This window comes from Geosmithia morbida (assembly GCF_012550715.1).
Source record: "Geosmithia morbida isolate 1262 chromosome Unknown scaffold_18, whole genome shotgun sequence".
NCBI lineage: Eukaryota > Fungi > Ascomycota > Sordariomycetes > Hypocreales > Bionectriaceae > Geosmithia > Geosmithia morbida.
Genome location: NW_023336205.1, coordinates 128,612 through 154,729, shown reverse-complemented (window position 1 = coordinate 154,729; position 26,118 = coordinate 128,612). Strand labels below are relative to the sequence as shown.

Here is a 26,118-nt window from a genome sequence, read left to right as displayed (position 1 = left end):
ATTAGGGAAAATGTCATAGGCAATCATATCATAGCTTAGATAAGCGGGACTCGACCATGAAACCGTCGAGTCTGGCACCACCACAATAATCCAGAACAAGAACCAAAGACCTTGATACCACTGAACACCTGACCTACTATTTAAATATGAGTTAGAAGTGTTTGTGGTGTTCGTTCTCATAAATACTTGTCTCATTCGACTACACCTAAACACCTTCTCACCATTCGCCATCACCACCGTTCCTCTTGCACGGTCTTGCTCATGTGTCGATCCTGACGTTTATACCGTCAGGCTCGACGCCGTCCCTGCCAGAACACAACACAGGGACAGCTCTGCTTTCCCGCTAACAGAACCGTGGAAGAGTATGACATATAACTCCGTCTTCCCTAGGAAGTCGATCGTCAAGCTGAGAATCAAGAAGAGGGATAGTATCGACGACCTAGTCGCCGTCCATGTCTTTAGAGTACTAAACATCCACGAGGGTATTAAGATTCGAGGCCTTGGATGTTAGGCTCTGTGATATGTAGTCTGCACGCCTTCAACCCTTATCTTTAATGAGTCACGAGAAAGCGGAAGGAGTCGCGCCTGTCTCCTTACTCATCATCGCATCACTGTTGTTTCTTCTGTGTCAATCTGTATCTGTATTGTAGAGCGATCATCTTCACACCATCCTACTCTGTACACGACCTTCATCATCACTTCCAACTCCCAAGCACTATTTCAGCCATGGTCCCCTCCCGACAGCCCCTGCGGTTTCTCAGAGCATCTCGGATCATTCGACTATACCGGCAACATGTTACTCAACTCGGGGCCAACACAGATCCCACTTCTAGAGTCAGCGGCTTCCGCGCCAGAGAACAATAATCACTACCACGGACAAACCGACCTCTTCCAGCTCGCAGGGATTCTCGGGGAACGAACCATCAAGAATCATGCTTTCCAGGATGGCAATAAGCGGACTGCACTTATAGCGACTGATATGTTCCTCAAGATCAACGGGGTCAAGCTGATCGACAACGGCATGGAGCGGGCCCATTCTCTGATATCTGTCGCAGAAAATAAGTGGACCGCTGAGGAACTGTCGGAGTACTACAGGAGTATCGCGAAGCCGATGAGGGTCGAGAGCGGTGGAAAGGACGGACGAGAGATGTAGCTTCCTTGAGGATGTAAAGATTGGGAAGTAGCAAACTGCAGGGAAGATGGCATGAAGAACGAGCAGAGTAGTTAGGAATGAGGAGAGATGACCGCAGATGGACGCCATGTCGAAAGGACTTGCCTTTCTAAGTGTGTCCTTTGTTGCTACGCCAGAACCCCAGAAAGAGTCCATCCGTACAACTCGCAGACACCAGTTGGACAGAGCATATTCGCTTTAAAGGTAGAAACGACAGGCTTCCCCAATTTGTGCCATGGCGTCCACTACTAAGAAAAATTCGATTCTTGCAAGTTTCCCAGATCATGGCACTCTACCGCGCCTATATTGGCCCAGTCCATCCAACCCAGCTCCAACTACTGGAATCTGCTGCTTCTTCTCCGAAAGCCCACAAGTACTACACCGGCCAGGATGACATCTACAAGCCTAGCGGGCATACTAGGAGAGAAAACCATTCTGAATCATGCATTCCAAGACGGCAACAAGCGCACGGCGATAGTATCGACCGACATGTTTCTGAAGATCAACGGCTTTAAACTCCAAGATGCCCCATCAGAGGAGGACGAGTTTGACAACGGCCTAACCAAAGCACATATATCTGTGGTGTCGCATGCCTGAGGCGCAGAGGAACTGTCCAAGTACTACGAAAGTATTGCGCGGCCCGTAGGGAATGTTTCCCGTAAAATCCGAGAGTACGCCGAGAGACCTGATTGTCTCTGAACCATGGCAGTAGAGTCTTGCTTCAAACAATACCGGACTCGTCTGCCCACCTGTATGTATGATGGTTTTACAGCATCATTCGTGGGTTTGGCTGTATTGAACGATTCGCCGGATGTATGATGTAGCTTCTTGTACGAATTATAGCACCGGGTGTATATACGGATTAGACTCTCTAGGAAACACCGAGAAAGTAGGGGTTTCTCTTGTTCAGGTGCCATTCTGACGGGGAAGGTCCTGTTTGATCTCCAGCCTCGGAAGCTGTACAGACTCTATAATGTGTCAACCAGTCCTGTCCATACGGGTTCGCCGTAGCATAGTTCCAGAGGGCGGGAGGGTGAGACTGACCATGGTAAAAAGACCGTGTTGCGTGGTCGAATATCATGGGTAACGTCTTGGCATCCTGCTGGCCCGCGAGACCCATGTCCTTCTGCCGCGCGACACAAGCCCGAATGGCCTCACCTAGATCGGGCATGATGCTAACGTATGCCTCGTGGGGATCGCCGACGTAAATGTCCGTCTCCGAGGAGACGAGTACACCTCGATCGTTTATGGTTGCGAAATGGCCTTTCGCTTCGTAAAAGGAGCGTTTCTGGCACATGGACCTTCTCAAGCCGAGCACTGGCCGGGAGAGTTGGCGGAGAGCTCGCATATCGGATGAGGCGATCCGACCCGATTGCTAGGCGGCTGTAGATGGATTTGACGTGTACTGTGAAAAGGACGAACGGAGTTTGGGATTGTGACCAAAGGTGGGAGGAAAACCCTAAGGAACATTTCGCCTCACATGTTGATGGATGGACGAACCCCCTTCAAAGTCTATAAGGCTCCAGGCCACGTACCTCAACATACTCACCCTCTTTGCAGGAATTACTTATGACTGCCCGCAAGAGCTGACATGGAATATACATGTAGAAAATAAGCTAGGGTAGACGAGACCAAAAGATCACTCTTGTTGAAGGATGGGTGTAAAGATCTCTCTGAGAGAAGCGAGTCATTGCCGCACTGGGCTGTTGAATAGCCACGGGTCCCTCGGTGTACTTTTCAACTAAGATCCTATGGTCACCTCGGTAGAGCTTAGCTAGGATCACGATCTTGACAGCATGCTCCGACTCGTGAAACCATAGGCGCATTACCGTCCTCAGGCTCTCGAGCGACTGTGAGCGGCCTACCTCGATCACGAGGGTAGGCCACCTGCGTGCCTTACCCCCTACAAGCTCAGGGGCGCCAGTGTAGCCTCCCTCCTTGACTACGCCGCTTGGCGCTTTATAAGTGGTCGCCCCTTGGGTATCCCAGCTCCCATCGACGTTCATCCGTATCATTTCTTTATGAATTGCGTTCTGGAAAAAATGGTGAAATCTCTCGTGTTCACGAGTAGGCACCGTAATGAAAAGCAAGCAGGTGAATCTAAGATGGGAGGACTCGCCCCTCCCCTCATCGATCTTAGCAAATTGGTCTGGGGAGACACCTGTAAAGACGAAGAAGTCTTCTTCGTCTAGTCGATCCGCCAATGTCTTAAAAAGCGTCATGACGTTGAAAAATGGGGTGGGTGAGGAGAGATCCATTTCGTCTTGTGTATATCTAGATCTGACAACTGGAGTATGGAGGGGGAGGAATAGTCGGGAGTGATCTGAGTGGAGAGGCGGGTAAGTTGAGGAAGGAAGGTCGGTAGTGTGGATCCCGTGACCCAGGGGAATGCCGGAACAAACAGCTGAATAAGCTACCAGAATAGGTTATTCTGGTTCGATTAGAGTTATCCCTGATAAAACGGAGTACCTATATATTAGTTACTATCTCCCTTAGAGATAGAACAACACACATTAACAAGAAAGGTTAGGAGAGGCCTTATTTCGAGCCCTTTTCATCATCTCATCCGTGAATAATTATCTTGGTAAATCTCTTTCTGATCCGGAACATCACACGAGTATTTTACCGATATCATTCCGTCACTGAGCCTGACAAGCAACTTTCCACATGGGAGAGCAGATACACCGTCATAAAGAGAAATCTGCGAATTTTGGTCATCCTTTTGCATCCCCTTGCTACGAATACGTCGTACTCGTACTGGAGCATATTGCCAAGTCGCATGTGCTGTCAGTGCTAAATCTTATACGCACTCCATCTGTTCCGTCTTGATAGAACCGGATCTGTGCTTCCGTCACTTTGCAATAGTTATTTGCTGTTCCCTCACTGACAAGAGCCAGAGGAGGGAATGCATATCAGATACGCCTGTATTACCTGAGGACTGACTTTAGGATCGTCATCTTATGTCTTATAGGGCAAAAAAACAACACCCTCCAATCGTCCTTACAGAGGGTACGTATCCGTACATGAGCTTCATGAATCGGCTGGTCTCTACTAGCACCCAGTATGCGTGCTAGGCGGGGAGGGGGGAGGGATTGGCCTTGCCCAGAGCTGCCGGATCTACTGCCATGGCCTTCCCCTGTTCACCCACAGGCCAGGCCACAACACAGACAGGGGAGCCGTGCAGTCACCTTGACCGCAGCCTAGCTCCAGCACCTTGGAGCTGGCGGGAACGCTTCGTCTCTGTATGAGGACTGGGCGATGAATGAATGGTCAGAGAATTCTGGACTTCAAGGTGATGGTTATGGAGGGAAGAGGCAGGGCTACGAAGGCTGCGTCGACTGATGTAGACATGTGTGTGTGCTAATTTGGGTTCGGGGGTAGTGACGGTAGGGGTATCTTGATGTGAGGTTGTGTCTAAGTGACGGGGGGGGGGGGGGGGGGGGGGGGGGGGTTCGAGGGTCTCAATCTTATAATAATAAAAAAGGGGCCATGAAAGAGTGCTACCCAAGACAGGGTGGTGAAGAAGTGCTACAATAATGAAATGTACATGTCACCTTGCGCACTCCGCTCCCGTTGTCGCCGCCACGAGCGACTGCCAAAGTGATCCTAGCACGCTGTTTCGTCTCTCAGCCATTCCGCCCATAGTTATATCCTGGTATGGGCATCTTGGTAAAGAGTCTGGCTGTTGTTTTCCACGCTCATGCGTGCATACTAACATACGGGAACTAACCTAAACATCCATCATATCAACGAAGATCGCCACTTGACAACTAGCCTCGCAATATGCTTTCTGAAGCCCGGCGTTCAGCTACAGGTTCCAATTTATACTCAGCGAGAGAGACACTCCTCTATGGCAAAACTGCAGTGCGGAAGCAGCTTCTTTCTGTGGCTCGATCAGTCCCTGACAGCCTTGATCCTGTGCCGTCATCGCACGAATGTCTGAAAAGGCTACAACCAGGTCGAATGTCTTTCTAGCGGGTTGGTACGGGTCGGGAACAAGAGGGAGATTATCCGCTGGGAGCTCGGTTGTGAAGGTAGTAGGGTCAACTCTGAGCTACAGAGTAGACAGAGATGATGCCTTTTGTTTTGGCACAGCCGTCAGGGTGTCGCTGAGCAATGATTGCAGTCACAGTCGCACGTGTTGGTATTAGGAACTGGTTCATTAAAAGCGTTGATTGTCGCATCGATAGCCGAGGTGAAAAAAATGCCTGGTTGGTGGTAGTCTGGGTGGACCATACAGTACTGGCGGATCATCAGGGAGCCCAATAGGGGCCCCAAGGATCATGCCTGGGGTTGGGTGATCTATTCTGACTGTTCATGGTGCGAGATGATCCATGATCAGTAGTATCATCGCACCTCGTAGTCTGTAGATGATTCGTAGCCTGTAGGTAGTATTATTGGCTGAGTAAGGGAGGAAAAAGTGGAGTTCACGTGAACATCGCCTCACAGCCTCTTCCAAACAGGCCCCTGGGCAGCGACACACACACTTAACGTTGGAGCTTCAATCAATTGATTGTGCAGGCGCGGCGGGCGGTACGTACCTTCCCAAGAAGGCGGGCCGACTCAGAGCCGGAAGGTACAGGTACGTACCTATCAGACCTGCTCTCAGTCCCTTACGTACGAATTATTTTGGCCTTGGTGCCTGATTTCCGGCCTGGCCGTACATCATTGCAGTACCAAGTGTCCCGAGCTTTGACTCTTTTCACGCGCGATAGACCACCAGCCCAGCTCCTCTCTTCTCCCATCAACAAACCACCTGTTCGTCCATTTCGTCGAGCCTGGCTCTGTAGCCATCAGGCACTGGGCCTTTTTAGAACTATTCAGCGACCAGGAGCTTTATATACTGCTTGCTTCACGGGCTACTTGCATTCGTCGCCCTTGTCCCCCCCCCCCTTCCCCGCGCTCGCGTCTTCAGCTTCGTATCCTGTCCATCGATTTACCCGCGTTCCCGAGGGCGCGCACGTCGTCAGTCACTGAATTATATATCGCCATTCATTGAATGAAAGGAGCAACAAGTGGTGGCAGGTCGATTATACCACAGGTAGGTAGTCATTTACTCCCTTTCCCAGGCCCTTGATCTCCTATTCTATCAAGAATAGGCGCGCCTATTTTGCCTCAACACCATCACACCACAAAAAAAAGCCCATTACAACAAAGACAAAAGAAAGTTGAGAAAGAAAAAAAATCTTAAAATTCATGTGACCCAACAACTGTACAACTCACTTTCTCCTCGCCATTTTAAGAGATGCAAGATTAAAAGGTGGATGGGCTCTCCGGTTGGGGTGTAGATTTTCTCTTACCCGTCGTTGGCGAGGGGGGGGGTATCTGCAACCGTACCCGATAACAAACGGGAAGGCTCTGAGGACCTCTAGCTCAAAGAGCTTTCTGGCCCAGCGACGAGCTGTGGACGACTTTGCCGTCTTTAAATTGGCCGTCTATACTCCGTCTTGGATGACAACAAGACACCCACCCTTGGTGGCACCTTTGGATGGATGGAAGCTGCCATGGCGCGTCATGCTGTCACCCTTCGACACCAACCACCAGCCAAACCGTTAAAGTCCTTGGTGCAGATGGGCATACTATTATTGTCGTTCCTGTTGGCTCAGAAATAACATCATTGCGGTCTCTGGCTGGAGGTGACAGCTGTTGGGCTTTCTCCTGACTCTCGTCCTTGTCGCTTCTTGTCCAACCAACTCTTCTCTCTCCGCATCCTTCTCCCGTCTACTCTTCCGACTTCTCATACTACAAGAGTTCCTCTTTCCTGACAACCTGCACCTTGTTTACAGATAAGAAATACCATTATTTTACTCGAGTACAGGGAAATAATCTCTCCAAACTCTTGTCCTCAAATCCTTTGGGCCAGCGTCATCGCATCCACTCAGCTCTCCTTACCCGGCCCTTATGCACAACCCATGTCGCGCTGTCCCTTTTCGGCTTAGCGCATTTTTTTGAGACTACAACCGGCCGGATCTCTCAATCAACCGGCTTTTACCCATCGTGAACTCTCTTGGTGAGCTCAAGCCCCTTGGCCTTAAGGCTCCACACCACCTCTGCCATCCCCCTCCAATCCCGTTTCTTGTTCTCCATCTCCTTCACGTCAAACTCATCCGCATCGCGTCGTCGTCTGCGTGTTGGCGGCTTATCTTATTTCATGTTTCAATGAAGAGGAATACTACCTAGCTGCAAGGCCATATACTGAATCATGGATCGTCGTTGCAGTCATTGAAGAGAACAAAAAAAATACACCTTCTCCATCTCTGGTCCATCCACCCAAGCGTCAGGATGCAGTCCTGGCCGCAGGGCCAGAATGGTGGCGATGACAATAGTTCGTGGGAGCAGAACTTCAATTTTGCTTCTCAGAATGGTCATTTCGACCGGGATCAGGCATGGCCCCAACCTCTGGGAGATCAAGATGCCTATACAAGACCGATAGACCCTGCGGAGGCAGCAGCTGGCTTCCTCCCCGACCCCCAGGCCATGTTGTCGAGCTATCAGGAAGGACATGGGTCTTTTGGCATGGCAGACCAGTATTCTGCTCACGATGTTCTCGACCCGTCCTTCAGTAATCTCCCGCCGGATCTCTATGGCCAGCAGGATAAGCTGGACCTTGGCGGCACTGGTATGCACCATCACATGAACCAGTTTCAACCTCATCCCGAGGCTCACCCCCAAGGGTTCCCGGTGAACAGCTACGCTGCAGCCTTTGAACCCATGCCTCAAGGTGAGCAGCCAACACCGCCTCCCGCGCAGCCTCAGCAGCAACGCCAGCAGCAGCATCAGTACGGTGCAGCTACACCTCAGTACACCCAGGCCCAGCTGATGTCGCAACAAGCTGGTCGTCAAGGCAGTCATACGCCTGTTTCGCAGCAGTTCGCTGGCATCCAGCCCACCTACGCGCAGGCTCAGCTCCAGCAGACGCACACACCTCCCGTACAGCACGCCCAGCCGTATTCCCTGGATCCCTCGTTTGTAGGAGCGCCGGCACCCCCACCCCAGCCCAATGGCCAGGCAGGGAACTACCAGCTGAATCCGGAGTCGAACCACGTTGTCTACCAGCAGCAGGCCCCAGCATCTTACACACAACCACCGTATACTGCCCCAGATACCCTCGATTATCATCAACACCCGGCAGCCAACCCACTCTTCCAACCACCTATTCAGCAGCAACAGCAGCAGCAGCAGCAGCAACAACAACAACACCAACATCAGCAGACAATCCAGCAGACGATCCAGCAGAACGATTTTCACGGCCAGCCAGCCTACGGGACTGTGCCATCTCAGAATGGAACTCCTCAGCCGCAGCAGCCTGCCCTCTATGAGCACCCAGCACCATCGCCAGCCCTAGAAGGTCCGGCAAAGAAGAGGCAGCGGATCACCAAGCCAGCCGCTGCCTCTCCTATTCCCGAACCACCGCAGTCCATCGGCTCACCTATCGAGCCAATGGGCAAGAAAATTGAAGAGCTCGACTCCCTTGTGGCACCGACTCCCACCCCGGAAGAGGCCCATATGGTGCAGCAGTTTCAGAAAAGGAGAAAGGGTGCCCAGCCAAAGTTCCTCCCCATCAAGGGCCTCCCCAACCTTGCTTACGAAACCACCGTCAAGCTTCCAGCCCCAAAAAGCTACGACAAGCTGGCCCCTCTGGTGGCTGTCCCGTCGCGTAGCAAGAACCCTATCATCGCTGAGTTTGGCTACGATATTCCCTGCGAAATCCAGGGGAAATTCACAAGCCAGTACCGTCCGGCGTTTGACAAGATTGGCCTAGAGCAGAGGAGGATCGAGGCGAAGCCACTTCTCGACGAGTTTGACAAGTCGATGAAGTCGCTGGGTAAGAAACGCCCTAAATACACTGAGTATCCTCGTGAGTATTTACGCATTTCTCAAATGACCACGTAGAAGAGACCCGATGGCTGACACACTGTTGTAGACTCGTTCAAGGAACAGCTCAAGTCGGACGAAGCTACCAAGAACAAAGCAGAGAAGAAGGCGAAGAAGGAACAGGAGGAGGAGCGCAACAAGAAGGTAAGTCTTCTCCAGCTGGAAAATGGTATGACGGAGGAACTAGCCAACAGTACTGACACTTCATAGCTTCGGTCTGACACTCGTCCCGTCGACCCTGTCGAGGCAGCCGCGTGGGACGCTATGCGCATCGTCAGCATTGGCGAGTCTGTCCCCAAGACGAATGCCTTCGTTGCTGGACGGGTTCAGCAAGCCGGAGATTTTTTTATCAAGCTCCGCGGAGAAATGAATCAGACCAAGCAGGACTACGACCAAGCAGTCAAGGAGGCTGTGACCCCGGAGAAGCTGGCTGCATTCAAGAAGGAGATGGATATCAAGAGGAATGCCTTCCACCGTGCGCTGGACGCCACCATCGAGCACGCCGATGATTCCATTATCGACAATCTTGGCGGCCATCAGAAGCTGGTGCTTAGCCTGGTGAACGTACTCATTGCATCCATCAAGGCTGCCGATTTCAGCGGCAAGCTCCCCAAGGTTGTTCTTGAGTTCTTCACCATTGTTCCCATGAATAGGAAGATCGCCGAGACGCCCAACTTCGATTCAGTGCGGAAGCGGTTCGCCGACAAGGGCGACGACGAGATCAAGGAACTGGTCCGTGAAATCTCTGCCAAAGTCAAGAGAACGTTGAGAGTACCCGAGCCGGAGACGGTGACGGGGTACATGGGTACGTCTGCGGCCAGCAGAGCAAAGGCTGCTGCTGGAAAGGCTGCCACGGCCTCTTCGAAGAGGGGCAGAGAGGATGACGCCTCTGCGGACAGCCGAACTGTGAAGAAGGTAGCGGTTGAATCTGGCGGCGGTTCTCTCAGCAAGAAGCTAGCACAGCCCAAGATTCAGCTCCAATCGGCCTCAAAGGTACCTGGTGGTGCCAAGGCGAACTTGAGCATTGTAGGAGACAAATCTCGCTCTGTAGCAAAGCCTGCGCCCAGGTCAGATGGCCCCGCCAGCGGTGATGTTCCCTCAGCCGCAGCGGCAGAGGCAAAGAAGTCTATCCCTTCGAAGCCGGATGCAAAGCCCCCCGCTCCGAAGACGAGCACATCAACTCCGTCTACATCCAGCAGTGCCTTGTCAGGCATTGCATCCCTCCTCGATTCCATCAATGCACCCCGAGCCGAGACACCGCCGGCAGCCCCGAAGGAAAGCAAGGATTCCGAGACGCCAGAGACGGAAGAAGAGAGGGCTAAGCGTATACGGAAGGAGTCCCGGCGCAAGCTCCGTGTGAGCTGGAAGCCCGAGGCGGATCTGGTACAGGTCAAGGTGTTCGAGAAGGAGGACGAGGAAAACGAAGGTCGCGACATGAACATTCGTGATGCAGCCGACGACAAATCTGAAGGAATGATGCTTAAGCAGCGGGCCGACGTGGAGGGCGAAGATGACGAGGACGAATACGTCCCGGATCAACCTTGGCTCGCACCCGAAGCAACAGACTTTTCTGCCCTGGATGAGGAACGGCGGAACCGAAATTTTACGACGCGTGGTGGCCGTATATCCTTCACGACGATTGAGCAGGAGCGTATTGCCCAGAGGGAGCAGCGCGAGCTCATGGCCATCTACACCGATATGAACGACATTCCACCGACGCCCAAGTCGCCGCCTCCGGAGCACCAGGAACCCCGGACGGATGTCAAGGTGGGCACTCTGCCCCAGGAGCCACAGTTCGAGGAGATCTTGGCTCGCTGGAGGGACGAACAGCAGCTGAGCCTCGACGGCGCCCTCTACGCCGCGACGCAGCGCCTCAATGCCAGGGCCAGCCCATACAATGTACTGGATGCGATCCTTGGCCGGCTCCAGTCGTCGACGTCTCAGGGCCAAAGAAGAAGCGTGGCGAGTGGGAACGATACCAATGTGCCGCTCGTTGCAGGCAGCAGAGTTGCTGAGCAGACCGTTGCATGGCTGAAGTCAGACAAGGCGGTCAGATGGCGTGACCCGAGCCCTCTACACCCGGATCTCAGCAAGCCCTTCCACTACAGTGACCCTGGTATTCAGGGAATCGGTGCAGCCGTTGAGATCGTGGCCAAGGCGCTGGCCGGCAAACCCTTCCCGGCCACAGAGCCTCCCGAATGGCTGGCTGAGAACGAGGAAAGGGTACGCGAGTGGTGGGCGGTGTTCAACAAGGAGGCTACTGCCAGGGAGAAGCGGGCCGAGAAAGAACGGGCTCAAGCCGAGGCAGCTGCCAAGATGCAAGACTGGGCAGCTTACTACGCCCAGCAGCAGCAGCAGCAGCAGGCATATGCCCCTTACATGGCTATCCTGCAGCAGCTGAATGGAGGCCAGGACGTGAATCAGGCACAGCAGCAGCAGCAGCAGCAACAGCAGCAGCCGGCGGCGGACAACCAACTCCAGGCGATTCTGGCAGCCATGGGTCAGCAGCAGCAGCAGCAAGGCCAGAGTGCACAGGCAACCTACAACCCGAGCGACCCGACATACCAGCAGTACCTGTTGCTCGCGCAGATTGCTCAGAGCCAGCAACCCCCCCAGCAGCAGCAGCAGCAGCAGCAGCAGCAGGCGGCTGAGGCGCAGCCTGATCACCAAGGGTGGGATGGTGGTCTCGACCATGAGCGTGACTGGCACGACCGGGAGCGTCGCCATGACCGCTACGAGGACTACGACCGGCCGGACAGCGGCGGCAGAGGAGTCCACAAGGACAAGAAGAAGAAGCCCGGGCCTTCGACGATCCACAAGCCCCCTAACGCGGCGCTGATTGGCACCAAGCCGTGCACATTTTGGCAGCAGGGCAAGTGTGCCAGGGGGGACAAGTGCACATTCAGGCACGACTAAGTCAATTGCTTGAGTCGAAGTATAGATGAGATATCTATTGTTTTAATCTTGTTCTTTATTTGTGTCTATTCAAAACTACAGTATGGGCCAGTGGCAAGATGATGGGGCCATGTATGCATTTTCTTTTGTTGTATGGGGGATTTTTTAAAAAGGGTGGTGGGTTAGTCGAGTTTGGGGACGGCGTCTATTGTACAATAATCACAGGCATTCATCGAACCGGTCATACCGCAGAGCTGTTTTCTTCTTCCTCTCTTTTCTTCCCGATTGTTTTTGTTCTTATTGCTTTCCTATGTATTTATCAACCCGATAGACATCATGAAGACTTCCTGTTTGCCCTCCGTGCAATGTGAAGGAAATCATGATCCCTGTTTGTTCAGAGGACATATCTAAGACGTATATATTCCTCATGGGACTGATCCACCAACCGGTAAAGCCGCAGAATCATCCTAGGATGCCGACTTCATCTCCGTGTCCGCAGTGGAAGCAGCTGATCTCTTGATGAGACCACGCAGGGACAGGTCGTAGACGACGTCCTCTACCCTCTTGACGTCGTATTTCACGGCGTCGGCGCGCTTGCGCAGAATGTCATTCTTGAGATTGAGGAGCTGGAAGCCGGCGAAGAGGTCCTTGATAAAGGAGCTGATGGTGAGAGGGAGGTCAAAGTCACCCAGAGTGACGGAGTTGGTGGCCAGGCGGGATAGGTCCTGGGTCAGATCGATGGTTGAAAGGAGGTATTCTTCTATTGTGATGTGGAAGGCGTCACGGTCCTTGAGATTGACGGGGACTATATCCTGTCAGGGCTTCATTTCTCTTCCCCTCTCTTCCCTTCCCCTTGCTGGGACGGGAGGAGTTGAGTATGGAGGGAGAGGGAGATGTAGAAGGAAGACATACCCTTGAAAATTGTACCAACGTCCGCGAGGGTGAGAAGACGACCGAGCTCGGCTGGGTGAGATTCGGTGGGGAGACCGCCCAGCCAGGCGCAGTAGAGGGCCGTGGTGATGGCGCCTTGGACGGTGCGAGACCATTTGGAGTTGTACCTTCTTCCTGTCAGAAATGATGGGGTACGATATCGAAAAGTGAGGGCGGTATCCAGTACTTGTAGTATGGGTGCTTAGATGCCACCTCGTTGAGCTCAGACAGGATAGTCACCTGGTCCTGGATGGCCGATTCGACCTGGGACACGAGAGCGGGGTCTAGAGATATTGTCAGTGACAAATGCATGATGAAGGATGACGGATGAATGAATGACATGATATATATATATATATTTATAACCAAGACATACAGCGAGATCGTGGAGTAGAGTGGACTCGAGAGAGGAGAGCCTGGGCGGTGGAGACGGCACGCTCGAGACGATGAATGATCTGTGTGAGGGTGTCGCGCACCTGAGCCTCCTCTTCGAGGGTCCTGCTCAGGAACTCGAAGATGGAAGGGTCGAGGAGACCTGCATCTGAAGACATGATGGGTTCCCTATACTTGTAGATGTTGAAGGCGGGACGGTGGGGGTTTGAGGGGAGAGGGATGATGGAGAGGCGAAGCTTGGTATGGTGATTTTGGTGTGCAATCAATCCATCTCCAGAAATCTTTCACATTAAGAGGTCGAAAAAAGGAACCCACTTCTTTCTCGCTTCGTGCCGGGTGAGTTCACTTTTAGCTCACTTCATCTCTGCATATGCTAAGAGAGGCAAAGAAGCGTAAATTTGATGAATTTCTCTCTCTTTTCTCCTTTCTATATTCTTCTCCTCTTCAGCATAGCCTCACTCTTGCCCAGCTCACCTTGATCCCACCACGACTTTTTTTTCCCTCCTTCTTTCTCTTCTCTTCTCAGGCCTTAGTGTTCTACTCTATCCTCCACACCCTGCAAGACATCTCAGTACTGACGTATCTATTATATGGCAGAGGATCAAAGTGATACTAATCGATATACCACGTTTCGAGATATTCTACGTTCTTTCGATACCTCGTGTATGGTAGAGCGAACTCTCTCGCGTCGATCAACGAACATCAACGAACATCATCCCATCCTCCCCGAGTGCTTGGGATGAAGCACGAAGATGAGGTCAAGGGCCCCATCGAGATCGTCGAGGAACGACTCGATGTCGTCGAGGGCAGACTGAAACGCCAGTTCAAGAGGTACGACGGTATCATGGACAGTCACGACAAGGCCTTCGGCAACCTCAACGCCAGATTCGACAAGCATAACAAGGCCATAGAGGACGTCGCCGGAGAGCTCCAGTCCAAGAAGCACGACGTCATCGCTGCCATGATAGACAAGCGGGTCGAGGAGCGCCTCAAGGCCTTAGTCACGGCCATGCTCGACGAGAGAGATTGGGCTACGCGCCGTGTCCTGGCCAGCATGGGAATGGGACACCCCGACGTGGACCAGATGGATGGACCGACGCGGTCATATGAAGGTCGCGCCATATTCCCGGCTCGGAAACCACTTGCTCTAGAGTGTCCGGTCCAGGATGCACCGCCCCAGGAAGGCTCCATCGCTGCCGCTTCCACGGACACGTCGGCCACGTTGGTCGCCACCACTGATCAGGGACTTCTCCCTGTCAGGGAACAGGTGACAGCGCAGAGCCAATCCACGGCTGGGACTTTGCCTGCTCCTCTCGACGGGGCGTCCTCTACTTCGTGCGAGCCGCAGCGACGTGCTCCCGTGCAGGAACCTCGGGCAGAGGCATTTGGGACGGCGGGCTTCGACACCCAACCGACCTCTGCTGTAGATCCGGCTTCCACCCCGGCTCCGACTCCTGCTCCCGCTTCCGTTCCAGTCAAGACCCCAGACACTACAGGTGCAGCGACGAGCAAGGCCAGCCCTGATTCCTCGGTCAACGTCACTTCAGTCCCCGACAAGCCGACGATCACTACGGCCACCACGCCTAGGTCTTTTGAGAACACGACAGCGTCAACAGAGGCGGGGCCAGTCATCAAGGATACGCATAGAATTCCTAGCCAGCCCTCCTATATGGGAGCTGACGCTGCCAGGAAGCCTGCCCACACGATGTCGGCCGAAAAGCTCCTGCACGGGACAGGGGTGTCGGCGCAGATCAGGATGAGACACGATTCCATCGTCCATGACACAGCTCGTCTGGACAAGAGGCTCGTCTCTAAGTCGGGCAGTCGATCTAGCAGTCATTGCCATTCGATCCACGCCCAGAAACCGTCCGGCAACAAGCCCAGGGTTTCCGGCCAGACGGAGGGCAGGAGGACTGATTCTCTTCCACCTGGTAGCTCTGCCGGCGCGGCAACAGCCAGCAACAGAAACCAGGTCAGCCTCAACTCCGGCAGCTCCTCCCAGAGGCTGCACACCAGCACAACTGCTCTGCCCGCTCCAGCTACTTTATCTGCTCCAGCTACTTTGTCTGCTCCAGCTTCTTGTGCCGCCGCACGGCCTACTTCCACTTCAGCCGGTGCCACTTTCTATCCCAGGAGAACCGCCAAGAGACCCGTTGATGACGATTCTGACTTGGAGTACTATCCTTCCCAGAAGGCGGCGCAGAAGGCTCGGGCCCAGAAGAGGAGCAGGCCGTCTGGCGGGTCGGGATCCTAAGATGCAGACAATGTTTCAGAGGGGGGAGGGGGGGATTCTTTGATTCTTTTGCTTTAGATATACCCATATCCCGGTCTTCTCCGGTCATATATGTGCTGCAGAGGGGTAGGGTGGATGAGGAAGGATGCAAGTTGGAATTGCGAAAGACGAGAAATGAATAGAACTGCAATCCCGTCCACAGGTACAATTGCTAGCAATAAAAACCTTAGAGAAATGCTCGAGCTGAACATGTGTGCGGCCCCTCCAAATGAGGATATTTCAGAGTAACAAGGAGATGAGTTTATTGTTAGGGGGTGGATGTGGTGCAAAACTTCTTCACGTCCCAGGCAAGCCTGAGGCACGTAATGAAAGAGGGGGGGGGGGGAACAAGAACCTCATAAGAGATACAAGATATTTGCGTCACCTGGAGGCAGTGTAATACCAGGGACACGATGGGAGGAAATCATGTGCAAGCACAGAGGATAAATCCTCCCCAAAGACCAAAAATAGGAATAATCACGAATGTCTCCATAGAGACGTTTCAGAGATTAAACTGAAAAGAACAGATACTACACTTGATCTAAGCCAAAAGGCAAAGAGAGCTGAGGAGAAAAGGAAAAGAAAAAAGATCAAAGAATGATGGGAGGTGTGCGAGATATTTATACTCTAGGTGGAGGGGGATCAGGGCGGTGTGATGGGTTCATGGCAGAATTTGGTGATGAGTCAAAGAAAACAAATATAATTAAAATAACCAACCCCCCTCTCCCCACCAAAAAAAAGAAAAAAAAAAAGAATGAGAGATGAGAGAGAGAGGGCCTGTATGCCTCAGGTATACAAAGAAGTCGTTCTCCAAGTCATTTTCAGGCCAGAAATGGGCCAGAAGGAAGTTACTGCCTGAAAGGTTGAGAGATGATGACATGATCACTCTATCAATCATACGATGACGACAGCAATATCTTTTGAGGATAACAGGGTACACAGTCAACATCCATACAACACCAGGTCACCTTGTCCCGTCCGCGTATGACAAGAAATACTATAGGAGTGTCATCGCTCTCCTCTCTTGAAATGCAGACTGACCGGTGGAATATTTACATCTCACGAGGAGGAGGAGGAGGGGRGTGGRGGGGGGGGGGGGGGGGGGGGGRRGASKWSAGCATGCGTCCGACAGAGAACAGTGCAASCAACAAAGGATACATCCCCCCTTTCAGAAAGAGGAAATGACCCGTCGTCAATCGTCCCCCGGGAGAAAGGGGGAAAAGCAATCAAGGTACTCTAGTTTCTAGAAGAAACCTCCGACTAACCAACAAAGAGGAGGGGAAGGGGAGAGGGGGTTCTTCGTGCATTCTACGGAGTATTACATCTCACATCTGCTGCGTCCCTGTCTTCCTAACGCAACAGCCTGATCCTCGCAGGACAATACCAACGCTCCTTAGTATTGTGCAACCTTGTAACCATGCAATCATAGGTTCTTCCCGTCAACTATGTCTAGCTTATCGTTTTCGTGCCTTGCCTTGCCGGGTCGCCAGACAACGATATATGGTCGGTGGCATCCCTCTCTCCCCCATCTCAGTTCTGATCGTCAATCATCCGTCATCTCATGTACATGTATGTAACCTGGACGGCATTCACACGAGAGAACACGCATAATTAAGGGGGGAGAAGAGTTATTAAAAAAAGAGAAATCAAGAATCAGTTCACACGCACGCGTTTGAGGAATCATGGTGCGTCTCCCCTGCCTTGTCGTCCTGGCCGGCATGGCCGCCGTTGCGGGTGCCGCTACCCACCCGCCCGTAGCGTCGGATGCTACCTCATCTCGCGACCTGGTCGATACGTACATTGGTCTTGACCCCGAGGATCGCGGCCAGCTGGACCGTGTGCTCTGCCAGGTCTCCGATCCCAATCACCCAGACTATGGGAATCACCTGTCCCGCGAGGAGGCCAAGGCCCTCCTCCAGCCGCCCCCCGAGGCATTCCGCTCTGTCAAGCGATGGCTCCTCGACGAGGGTGTGTCGCCGGAGCACATCGAGGACAGGGGCCAGTGGGTTCGTGCCCGTGTCCCCGCTCGCGTGAAGTCTGCCACATCTTCGTCCTCCAGGCGTGGCCTGCCGCTGAGTGAGGCCTCTATGCCGGAGCATGTGCGTCGGTACATCTCCGTGGTTCGACCGATGGGCACCCCTCCCGACGGTCAGAGAAAAGCCAAGAGCTTCTCTTCCAGTCTGGCTGCCAGGCGAAAGGTCGACGCCCCCATGTTCGCTGAACGCGCCTTTTCGGTCGAAGTCAATCTGACAGCCTGCGTCGAGACACTCACCCCGGCCTGTATCCGCGCCATCTACTACATGGACGAACCACCTGCAGAGACGCATCCCAAGGGGCTCTTTGGCGTCCCGGGCTTCCTCGAGGTGTGTGCGGCTATGTGTAGCCGTGGCCCTGTTTTACCGACAGCCTGATCGTGCTAACACCGATACAGCAGACAGTGCAGTTTGACGATTTCGACGAGTTCAATCACCTTTATGCGCCCTATGTTAAGTCCAACATCACCGTGGAGCTGGTCAATGGCGGAGTGAACCCCCAGGGAAACTATGCCAGCGGCGAGGCCAACATGGACATCCAGTACGCCGTAGCCATGGCGTATGACGTACCGGTTCAGTTCATCTCCGTGGGAGGCGGTCTCTGGGACTTCAACCCCGATCTTGAGTGAGTTCCTCTCTCCCCCTCACATGGTACCACATCGATGTTGACACTGTTTATCAGCATTCCCGAGGCGACAGACACCGACTATGTCGAGCCGTACCTCGAGTTTGCAGAGTACCTCCTCGATCTGCCGGACGAAAAGCTGCCGCAGGTAATCTCCATCTCGTACGGGATGAACGAGCAGGTCATGCCTCGCGAGAACGCCCTCAAGACTTGTGAGATGTTTGGCCAGCTGGGAACCCGCGGCGTGTCCATCCTGGTGGCGTCTGGGGACGTCGGCCCTGGTGCGGGGTGCCAGTCAAATGACGGTACCAACACCACCATCTTCATCGCCCAGTTCCCTGCATCATGCCCTTACGTCACGGCCGTGGGTGCCACAGAAGGTAACTCTCCGGAGACAGCCGTCTACTTCACCGGTGGAGGCTTCTCCAACCTCTGGGCCCGACCTGCGTGGCAGGACGATGTCGTGAAATCGTACCTCGATGTCCACGGCCAGGAGTGGAGTGCCTACTACAACTCGAGTGGCAGGGCGTACCCCGACGTGGCGGCCTTTGGACTGGGCCACAAGACTGTGAACCATGGCGAGGTCGAAGACGGCGGCGGCACCAGGTGAGTCGATCGGCTTATACGAAGAGCGAAGAAGGTTGAGACCACGTGGCTGACAGGAGGGATGTAAAAGTGCCTCGACGCCCGTGGTCGCGGCTATCGTTGCCCGGCTGAACAACGAACGGTTCCTCCGCGGCCAGCCGGCCCTGGGCTTCCTAAACCCCTGGATCTACGGCAAGGGAAAGGCGGGATTTACCGAGTGGGTAGATACCTTTTAGATCTCTTCGTTGGAATTCCGTGACTGACTTGGATTCCAACAGCATTGTTGCCGGCTCGTCGGTGGGCTGCGAAGGGACAAGCCGAGCAAATCTACCTGCGCCCGCCATCCCCGGTGCTGGATTTGCTGCTGTCGAGGGATGGGATCCTGCTACTGGCGTGGGAACGCCGCGATATGACCAGCTCAAGGAGATTGCACTTGAGGGTCAGTGATTATCGATCGTTGTCAAGAGGTGCACCCAACTCTGCCTGTGACACGTGCCATCGGCGATGCTTGTGGGACTCGGACGAGACACTTTTTTCGGTTGTCATGTCTTATCTCCTGCCCTTCTTTTCCGCCTAAACCGCAGCCCACTACAGATAGAAGGAGAGCGGGGGTGATACACCGAACTGTTCTTCTCTTCTCTATCACTTCTTTTTGTTCTCTGAACACGATCCACACGTCACCATCTCTGCGCTTCTTCTGCCATGGGCGACGCCGGCGGCAGTCCCAAGGCTCAGCACCTCTGCGTCCTCGTCCACGGTGTACACATCCCCGCCCCCCTTCCCCTTCCCTCTCATACGGAATCCCAGATACGGACCCCGGGAGCCGGGAGGGGAGTCCTGGCAGAAATTTGACATGCGAAGACTGACTGAGGCTATAGCTCTGGGGTAACCCCGATCACCTGAATAATATCGCCAAGAATCTCCGCGCAAAGTACGGCCGCGACGAGCTGTACCTGTTGCTGGCCAAGCGCAACACCGGAAGTTTCACGTACGATGGCATCGAGCGCGGCGGCGAGCGGGTATGCGCAGAGCTTGAGGAGGAGATCAGGCTGATCGAGGCGCAGGGCGGCAAAATCACCAAGCTGAGCATCATTGGCTATTCGCTCGGCGGGCTGGTGTCTAGATATGCCGTCGGGCTACTGCACGCTAAGGGGTTCCTAGATAAGGTCGAGTGTATGGTGAGTACTCTTTCTGGGACAGAGCACGGCTTGCCCTATCATCCATACTTGCGTGATTGATTCTCCGCTGACGGGGAAGACTGGGGGGAGAAGAACTTTACCACCTTTGCGACCCCTCACCTCGGTGTGCGCACCCCCCTCAAGGGCTGGCACAACCACATATGGAACGTCATGGGGGCCCGCACGCTGGCCATGTCGGGCCGCCAGCTCTTCATGATCGACAAGTTCCGCGACACGGAACGACCGCTGCTGGCCATTCTGGCCGACCCGAAATCCATCTTCATGTCCGGGCTGCGCCGGTTCAGGCGCCACACGCTGTACACCAACATCGTCAACGACCGAAGCGCAGTGTACTACACGACTGCCATTGAGAAGACGGACATCTACAAGAACCCCGAAACGCTCAAGTTGCGTTACGTCCCCGGATGTGAACCCGTCATCATCGACATGGCCAGCCCGGTGGTCCCCCTCCCGGAGTCGAAGACGGCCGCCACGACGTGGGAGTCTGGCCTCTACGCAATCAAGATGCTCCCCTTTGCCCTGAAACTCATCTTCTTCATGCCCGTCGGCGTGGTGGCTTTCCTGATCAACTCGGTCATCCAGACGGTGCGCAGCTCCAACCGCGTCCGTCTGCACGAGGGTGGGAAGGCGGGCATCAACGTTGACGAGTACCGCTTCCCTCTGCTCATAAAGGGTCTGCGCGACGAAGTCCAGCAGGCCTTTGAGGCGCTCAACAACTCACAGGACAACGAGTACCTGGCCATCGACGACGACGAGGTCGACGATGACGCCGCCGACGCCCAGGCCACGGCGGAGGAGCAGCTGTCGCGCATGAGAAAGGAACGTAGGATGTCGATCCCGACTCAGCCTACGCTGGCGCTCACGGCTGCCCAGTTCCACGCCATCGACTCGCTGAACACTCTCGGCTGGAGAAAGTACCCCGTGTGGATACACCGTAACGCGCACTCGCACGCGGCCTTGATTGTACGGATGGACCGGGAGACGTTTGCTGAGGGATGGATCGTCCTTAACCACTTTGTTGAATCTGAGTTTTTGGTCTAGCTGTGCTTTTTTTTTTTGTGAGGGGGAGAGAGAAGGTGGCGGTGGTGTCCCACTACGCATTTCTTCGTCCCCCCCCCCCCCCCCCCCCCCCCCCCCTCTTTCTCTTTCTACCAACGGCTGGGAGTTATTGGAATGTGTATGACGCTGCCACGGGCGCAGCTTTCTGATTCCTCCAAATTTCCGTCACGTGTGCCGCCCTGCCCAACGTCTGACCCGGCCCTCTGGCATATCGAGGTACTCAACTTCTATACCTTGAGTATTTCTTCCATTCTAAAGATGTCCACGGATGTCCCACGACGCACTGTCCTGACTCCTGCATCACCGGTCCACCAATGACGAGAATACTCAACGGCCAGCAGGAAAAGCGGCGGTCACGCCGCGTTTGGCCTAGTCACTACGCACTCCTTCTAAAAAGGAATGATTGCTAGCCAACACATACTGCGACCGACTTTATCGCGATATTATTTTACCATAAATAATGGATGGACAGGTGATATTTATTATCCTACGAAATGAACTACTCTAGGTAAGATGAATGATATTCAGGGGACGACGCTTAGTATCTAGTCAACGCTTGACGACTTGGTACTAGTGATAATGGTTGCTGATCGTGGTAAGCAGGCCCGTTGTCATACTCTTTTACTGTGTTTTCATCTATAGCTTAGGTAAGGCGGGACTCGGCTATGATAACGTCAGATCCGTTCCTTCTAGCATAGAACAATCACAACCAACAACATACATCAACCATCGGCCTTCCACAAGACAGACCAAAAAAGAGACGAACATGCCTCTTTCTGTGTGACAGGAGTGTTAAGGTGATTGATATATCAGCAAATGGCGGCGGTTTGCCACGGCCGTATGTCTATCCGGTCGGCTGATACTCTCTGTATTCGATGTTCCCCTCTTCTTTCCTACTTATACTCTTTTTAGCCATCTTAAAGGCAATGAGAGGCATATCGGCTGTGACGAAATTGGGACTGAACATTCGGGCGTTAGAGATTCGCAGGAGCGCGCAGGGGTATCAAAGTGACCTTGTTCGCTCTTTCCACTTGTACGGAGTTACGTGGACGCGGAAATAAGCACCTGCATCGACTTCTGCAGCAAAAGCTCATACGCTATGCTTCATCCTTAACTGTGGCTGATCCTGATAGAAGATTGAACTGCAGGTACGCGAAATTCATCAATGTCAAGGCTTTACGCAGTCGTATCGTTCCGGGATGCATCACAGCTGAAGCATACCCCGCGATCGTCTTGATGCACAATGGCCCGATGACAGAACTCCTGACTGGTGCGTAATACAAACGTGGTTAGCGGAAAATACAGGATCCTGCCAAGCTCTATTCTGGAAATGCATTTGAAAGGCAAACGCAAGCTGTAAGTGAAAGCAGCTGCGCACAAATTAAGCGGCTATAAGCATTGAAGGCAAACAGTCAACCCTGGGTGTTCAGCCACAGCTGCGTACAAGGCGACTATGAGTGGCAACGACCTTGAACTACCTGCTTTCAATAATCGTCCGCCTAGGATAACATTCCTCTTTCTCTCTTTCTTATATTGAGCTCTCCTTCCTCCCGATCACCATCTCCTGAACCGCACCTCACTTCGGCCATCATGCCACTCCTGAGGGAACGCCAAGTCACGGCAGAAGAACGAAAGCATCGTCACCGGAACCTAGACTTTTTTCTGGACTGTCCATCGAACAGTCTTGCATCCATCGACGACGTGGATAACCAGATAACTGCAGTTCCGCAATTCTCGCCCACCGAGGAGCAAATCTGTCCCCCAGAGGAGATCGAGGCCCGACTTCGTCTGGATAGAAAGATCGTCTAGATGGTTCATCTATGGGAGCGCTCTGCGCCGGTAGAGATTTCAAAGGAATTTCGCAACTTCCGTTTGAATCAGATACATCTTGCGCTGCTTTTGACGGTGGACCTTTCCCGCCTCGTTCTCTTTGTCGATGCCAGCTCCGGAGACGACCTCTTGGCCACTCTTTATCAGACTGAGTACCTCCTAGCCATATGCAGGTGATTCCCGTCCCATCCTTTGTTGGTCAGTCCTCTCGTCTTCTCTAACCATGTGAATAATAGTCTTGCAAAGGAACCCTCAGAACGCTCAGCGGAAGGAAACACGATCCTCCCACGCTAGAACGTCCATCGCGAGGACACGGCCTCAGGAGGGAACCAGCAGCAGCGGCGCAAGCAGCAGCGACGGTGACGCCGCCTACCAGCCAGGAGGCCGCGCCGATGGCACGCGAAACCGCTCCGCGGCAATCCGGCAAAAGGTATCCAACACATAGACATGTACCAGCTGGAACCCGTTCTACCATACACCATGCACTCGCTAAATAATTCCATGTAGGTCCGGGACAGGGACTATTCTCGATGTCTCTTCACCTCTGATACTGTCCATGAGGCTGGCCACATATGGCCATTTGCCGTAAACGGTTCACAAGGCAATCGCGATGGTACTCGGCGCGCTCTTGGAAAGTCAGCGATAACGATGAGCCTTGAAATTCGGAGCCGCCTGCTGGAGCTCTTTACTCCCGAGAATGGCGAGCTCGCGAGTTCGGACAAATCATGGAATATGATCTGTCTGTCTCCGACTCTGCACACTTCTTGGGCGAAGGCTCACTTTGGTCTCCGCTGGATCGGCACTACGGATCACTCACCGGACGCGGCTGAAACAGATTCCGAGCGCGACTTCGTTGAGGCTTCTGTGGAATGGAACTGGCTCCCCGGTTCCATCTCCGAGTCTGTCCAGGCTCACTACGTGTCTCCTGCTGATGCCAAGACAGCCGAGTTCAGACGACGGGTCGACATCAGCACGGACCATGCCATCAACGACATCGCCCAATCGCTGAGGCAATCACTGGCGCAGAAGCCATCGCATTCTTGCCGAGGGTCCATGACCCGCGATTACCAAGGTCGGCTATGGGAAGATAGTCGCCAACAGATATTCCGCATCGATAGGGAAGACGAGAAAAACATGAAGGATGTTGTGGACGCGCAGTGGGCGATGGTAAAGATTGCAGCCCTGTCGGGCGCGGGCGAGACGCCTAATGAGCTGCATCGCCATCTCCCCGATATACCTCCATCGGCGAAGATATTTGGACGGGGACTCATCGACCCAGATGACGATCCCGAAGGCGAGAAAGTCGGTGACTCGAAGACGCCGTAGGCCAGCCCCCCAAACCCGGCGCCCGCCACGGCCGGTGGCCCGAGCACTCGGGACGGAAAGAGAAGCTCCAGGAGGGGGGCAGGGCAGGAGCGGCTCTTCAGGTGACGATCCGGCCACCGTCAGCACCGGTAGTCGCCAGGTACGAAAGATTTCTGCAATTGCTAGCATCTCAGCCATGGTGAAGGGAGAGGGGAGAGCTCCCATTCCCATACGCGAGTCCCGTTCATCAACCAACACTTCCGCCGATGTCGGCCCTGCTGCCGCCAGTCGAGCCGATCCGGACTCTGGCCCTAGCGCGGAGACGATGACGTCCGAGTGCCTGAGCCCGACCCTCCTCCCCCGATGCCAGGCCGAGGAACGAGACCATGCGACGCCATCACTTCCGTGAAAGAACTGTCGGCCTGGCTCTCCGCAGCATGTACAAACTGTCCACGGGCAGGGCAGCTGGCAAAGCCATCAGAGACAGCGCCAACGACAATGCCGGTGTTGCACCTCCCCTCAGTCCGGAGGTCCACTGAGGAACCTGTTGACATCCAACCTATGCGACGTGCTAAAGTCATGCAAGACTGGTCTTCCTCCAGCTGCCTTCTTCCATGATCATAACTGTTTTTTTCCCCCTGACTACTTGTGCTCTTTACTCTCCTCTGTTCTTGTTTTTTTTCCTTGGTCCTTGTTTCCGCGCTTGCCATCGCCCATTCTCAACTTGTTGTGCTTAGATTGAGCAACGGCAGGCTTGGTCGGTCCTAGGCGTGTGCTTGATGTGGATAGACTACTCAAGTTTCAACGATGGCACTAGATAGCCAAAATACAGTATCGTTTTCTCACAGCCGTTGGTTCGCGTACGGGCCTGTCAATTCTTGATCTCTGATCAAATAGAAATATAAAGCCTCTTGCTTCCCAAAGAAACGAAAGCCTCGATAGACACACAAAAACGATTAGTTGATCATGCGACGCTCTATCGGTGGTTGAAGTACTCTGCCTAGTACCTGTACCAACGTGTCTCCCTCGAATGTCTTGCCCCTTCAACGGTTTCTTCATGCATCGCGACAGCGTCCACCACATGTATCTACACGAACTGGATGTCATCGCACCCCAACTGTTGGTGGAAAGAGTAACAGTTGTTGATTTTACCCGGTCTATCGCCGGCACGTGCTGCTCTTCCATCGAGGGCAATATGCTGTGCGGTATCGATCAGGTTGTTGTCTTCAATCTGGAACCATCGCGATGCTACGAAATCAGCGTTGACGCGGACAGCCCTGTCCCTGACGAAGGGTCGAATTATGTCTATCTTTCGGCTCTGCCGGCGGCCTCGTGTGATGGTATTTGAAGATATCCGTACACTACATTGTAAACAACAAAATCCCGGGTGTCGGCTTACCAGCAAATGATAGAGAAAAACAAGGCAGTCCCTTGACTCTGAAGGGTCCGGAGAGACGGAGCGCGTACCTTCTTCCTCCGCCTGCTGCTGCCGTCGTTGCCCTAGTGGTGATCGCTTTATCAGAAGCCTAGATGAAGGAGTGCAGTGATTGTTGCATGATTATATCTCTGATATTGATATTGTTGCTACTACTATTGCTGCTGCTGCTGCTGCTGCTGCTGCTCTTATTACGGATATCGCCGTACTTTTTCTCCATACCATACTGTAATCCGTATGGCAGTACCGATGCCCATAGGTATACCATATATCCGTTTCTCGAGGGTCCAAATGGTCCAAATGAATGACTTCAGATTAATAATGAGTGGCTATTAAGCCGAGTAGCGAAGCTCGCGTGAGAAGGTCACGTGAATAAGCATAGCGTTTCTGGAGGGAAGATGGTGGGTACCCCGCACCAGAGCCCAATCAGAAGCTTCAGTGCTACCCCTGATTCGCTGGAGCCCACGGAAGACGGGGGAATGCAGAAAAAAAGGTTACGACGGTCGATGGC

The 26,118-nt window shown here is 53.6% G+C and overlaps 8 protein-coding genes across 8 annotated transcripts; 6 read left to right on the top strand and 2 right to left on the bottom strand.

Annotated features, from left to right (window-relative positions):
• Positions 1–793: 793 nt before the first annotated feature.
• On the top strand, positions 794–1,153 carry GMORB2_3417 (Fic/DOC family; the record flags this gene model as incomplete). The annotated part of the gene is made up of 1 exon (XM_035465393.1): positions 794–1,153. The coding sequence occupies one exon, from the start codon at positions 794–796 to the stop codon at positions 1,151–1,153; it is 360 nt and encodes a 119-aa protein (XP_035318658.1).
• Positions 1,154–1,259: 106 nt separating this feature from the next.
• Positions 1,260–1,768, top strand: GMORB2_3416 (death on curing protein; the record flags this gene model as incomplete). Its single annotated transcript, XM_035465392.1, has 2 exons — positions 1,260–1,286; positions 1,487–1,768. 2 exons carry the CDS (start codon positions 1,260–1,262, stop codon positions 1,766–1,768), a joined length of 309 nt encoding a protein of 102 aa, XP_035318657.1.
• Positions 1,769–2,042: 274 nt separating this feature from the next.
• On the bottom strand, positions 2,043–2,519 carry GMORB2_3415 (uncharacterized protein; the record flags this gene model as incomplete). The annotated part of the gene is made up of 2 exons (XM_035465391.1): positions 2,043–2,128; positions 2,216–2,519. 2 exons carry the CDS (start codon positions 2,517–2,519, stop codon positions 2,043–2,045), a joined length of 390 nt encoding a protein of 129 aa, XP_035318656.1.
• Positions 2,520–7,453: 4,934 nt separating this feature from the next.
• On the top strand, positions 7,454–11,962 carry GMORB2_3414 (Zinc finger C-x8-C-x5-C-x3-H type (and similar); the record flags this gene model as incomplete). The annotated part of the gene is made up of 3 exons (XM_035465390.1): positions 7,454–9,029; positions 9,096–9,190; positions 9,257–11,962. 3 exons carry the CDS (start codon positions 7,454–7,456, stop codon positions 11,960–11,962), a joined length of 4,377 nt encoding a protein of 1,458 aa, XP_035318655.1.
• Positions 11,963–12,408: 446 nt separating this feature from the next.
• Positions 12,409–13,422, bottom strand: GMORB2_3413 (to RNA binding complex component Translin; the record flags this gene model as incomplete). The annotated part of the gene is made up of 4 exons (XM_035465389.1): positions 12,409–12,746; positions 12,854–12,999; positions 13,059–13,155; positions 13,248–13,422. The coding sequence occupies 4 exons, from the start codon at positions 13,420–13,422 to the stop codon at positions 12,409–12,411; spliced, it is 756 nt and encodes a 251-aa protein (XP_035318654.1).
• Positions 13,423–14,003: 581 nt separating this feature from the next.
• On the top strand, positions 14,004–15,518 carry GMORB2_3412 (uncharacterized protein; the record flags this gene model as incomplete). Its single annotated transcript, XM_035465388.1, has 1 exon — positions 14,004–15,518. The coding sequence occupies one exon, from the start codon at positions 14,004–14,006 to the stop codon at positions 15,516–15,518; it is 1,515 nt and encodes a 504-aa protein (XP_035318653.1).
• Positions 15,519–17,218: 1,700 nt separating this feature from the next.
• On the top strand, positions 17,219–21,019 carry GMORB2_3411 (putative serine esterase (DUF676); the record flags this gene model as incomplete). Its single annotated transcript, XM_035465387.1, has 8 exons — positions 17,219–17,899; positions 17,968–18,194; positions 18,252–18,800; positions 18,871–18,996; positions 19,058–19,222; positions 19,502–19,538; positions 19,658–19,957; positions 20,051–21,019. The coding sequence occupies 8 exons, from the start codon at positions 17,219–17,221 to the stop codon at positions 21,017–21,019; spliced, it is 3,054 nt and encodes a 1,017-aa protein (XP_035318652.1).
• A 1,827-nt stretch (positions 21,020–22,846) lies between these two features.
• GMORB2_3410 (uncharacterized protein) lies at positions 22,847–24,581 on the top strand (the record flags this gene model as incomplete). The annotated part of the gene is made up of 4 exons (XM_035465386.1): positions 22,847–23,040; positions 23,114–23,297; positions 23,375–24,189; positions 24,254–24,581. The coding sequence occupies 4 exons, from the start codon at positions 22,847–22,849 to the stop codon at positions 24,579–24,581; spliced, it is 1,521 nt and encodes a 506-aa protein (XP_035318651.1).
• Positions 24,582–26,118: the final 1,537 nt, after the last annotated feature.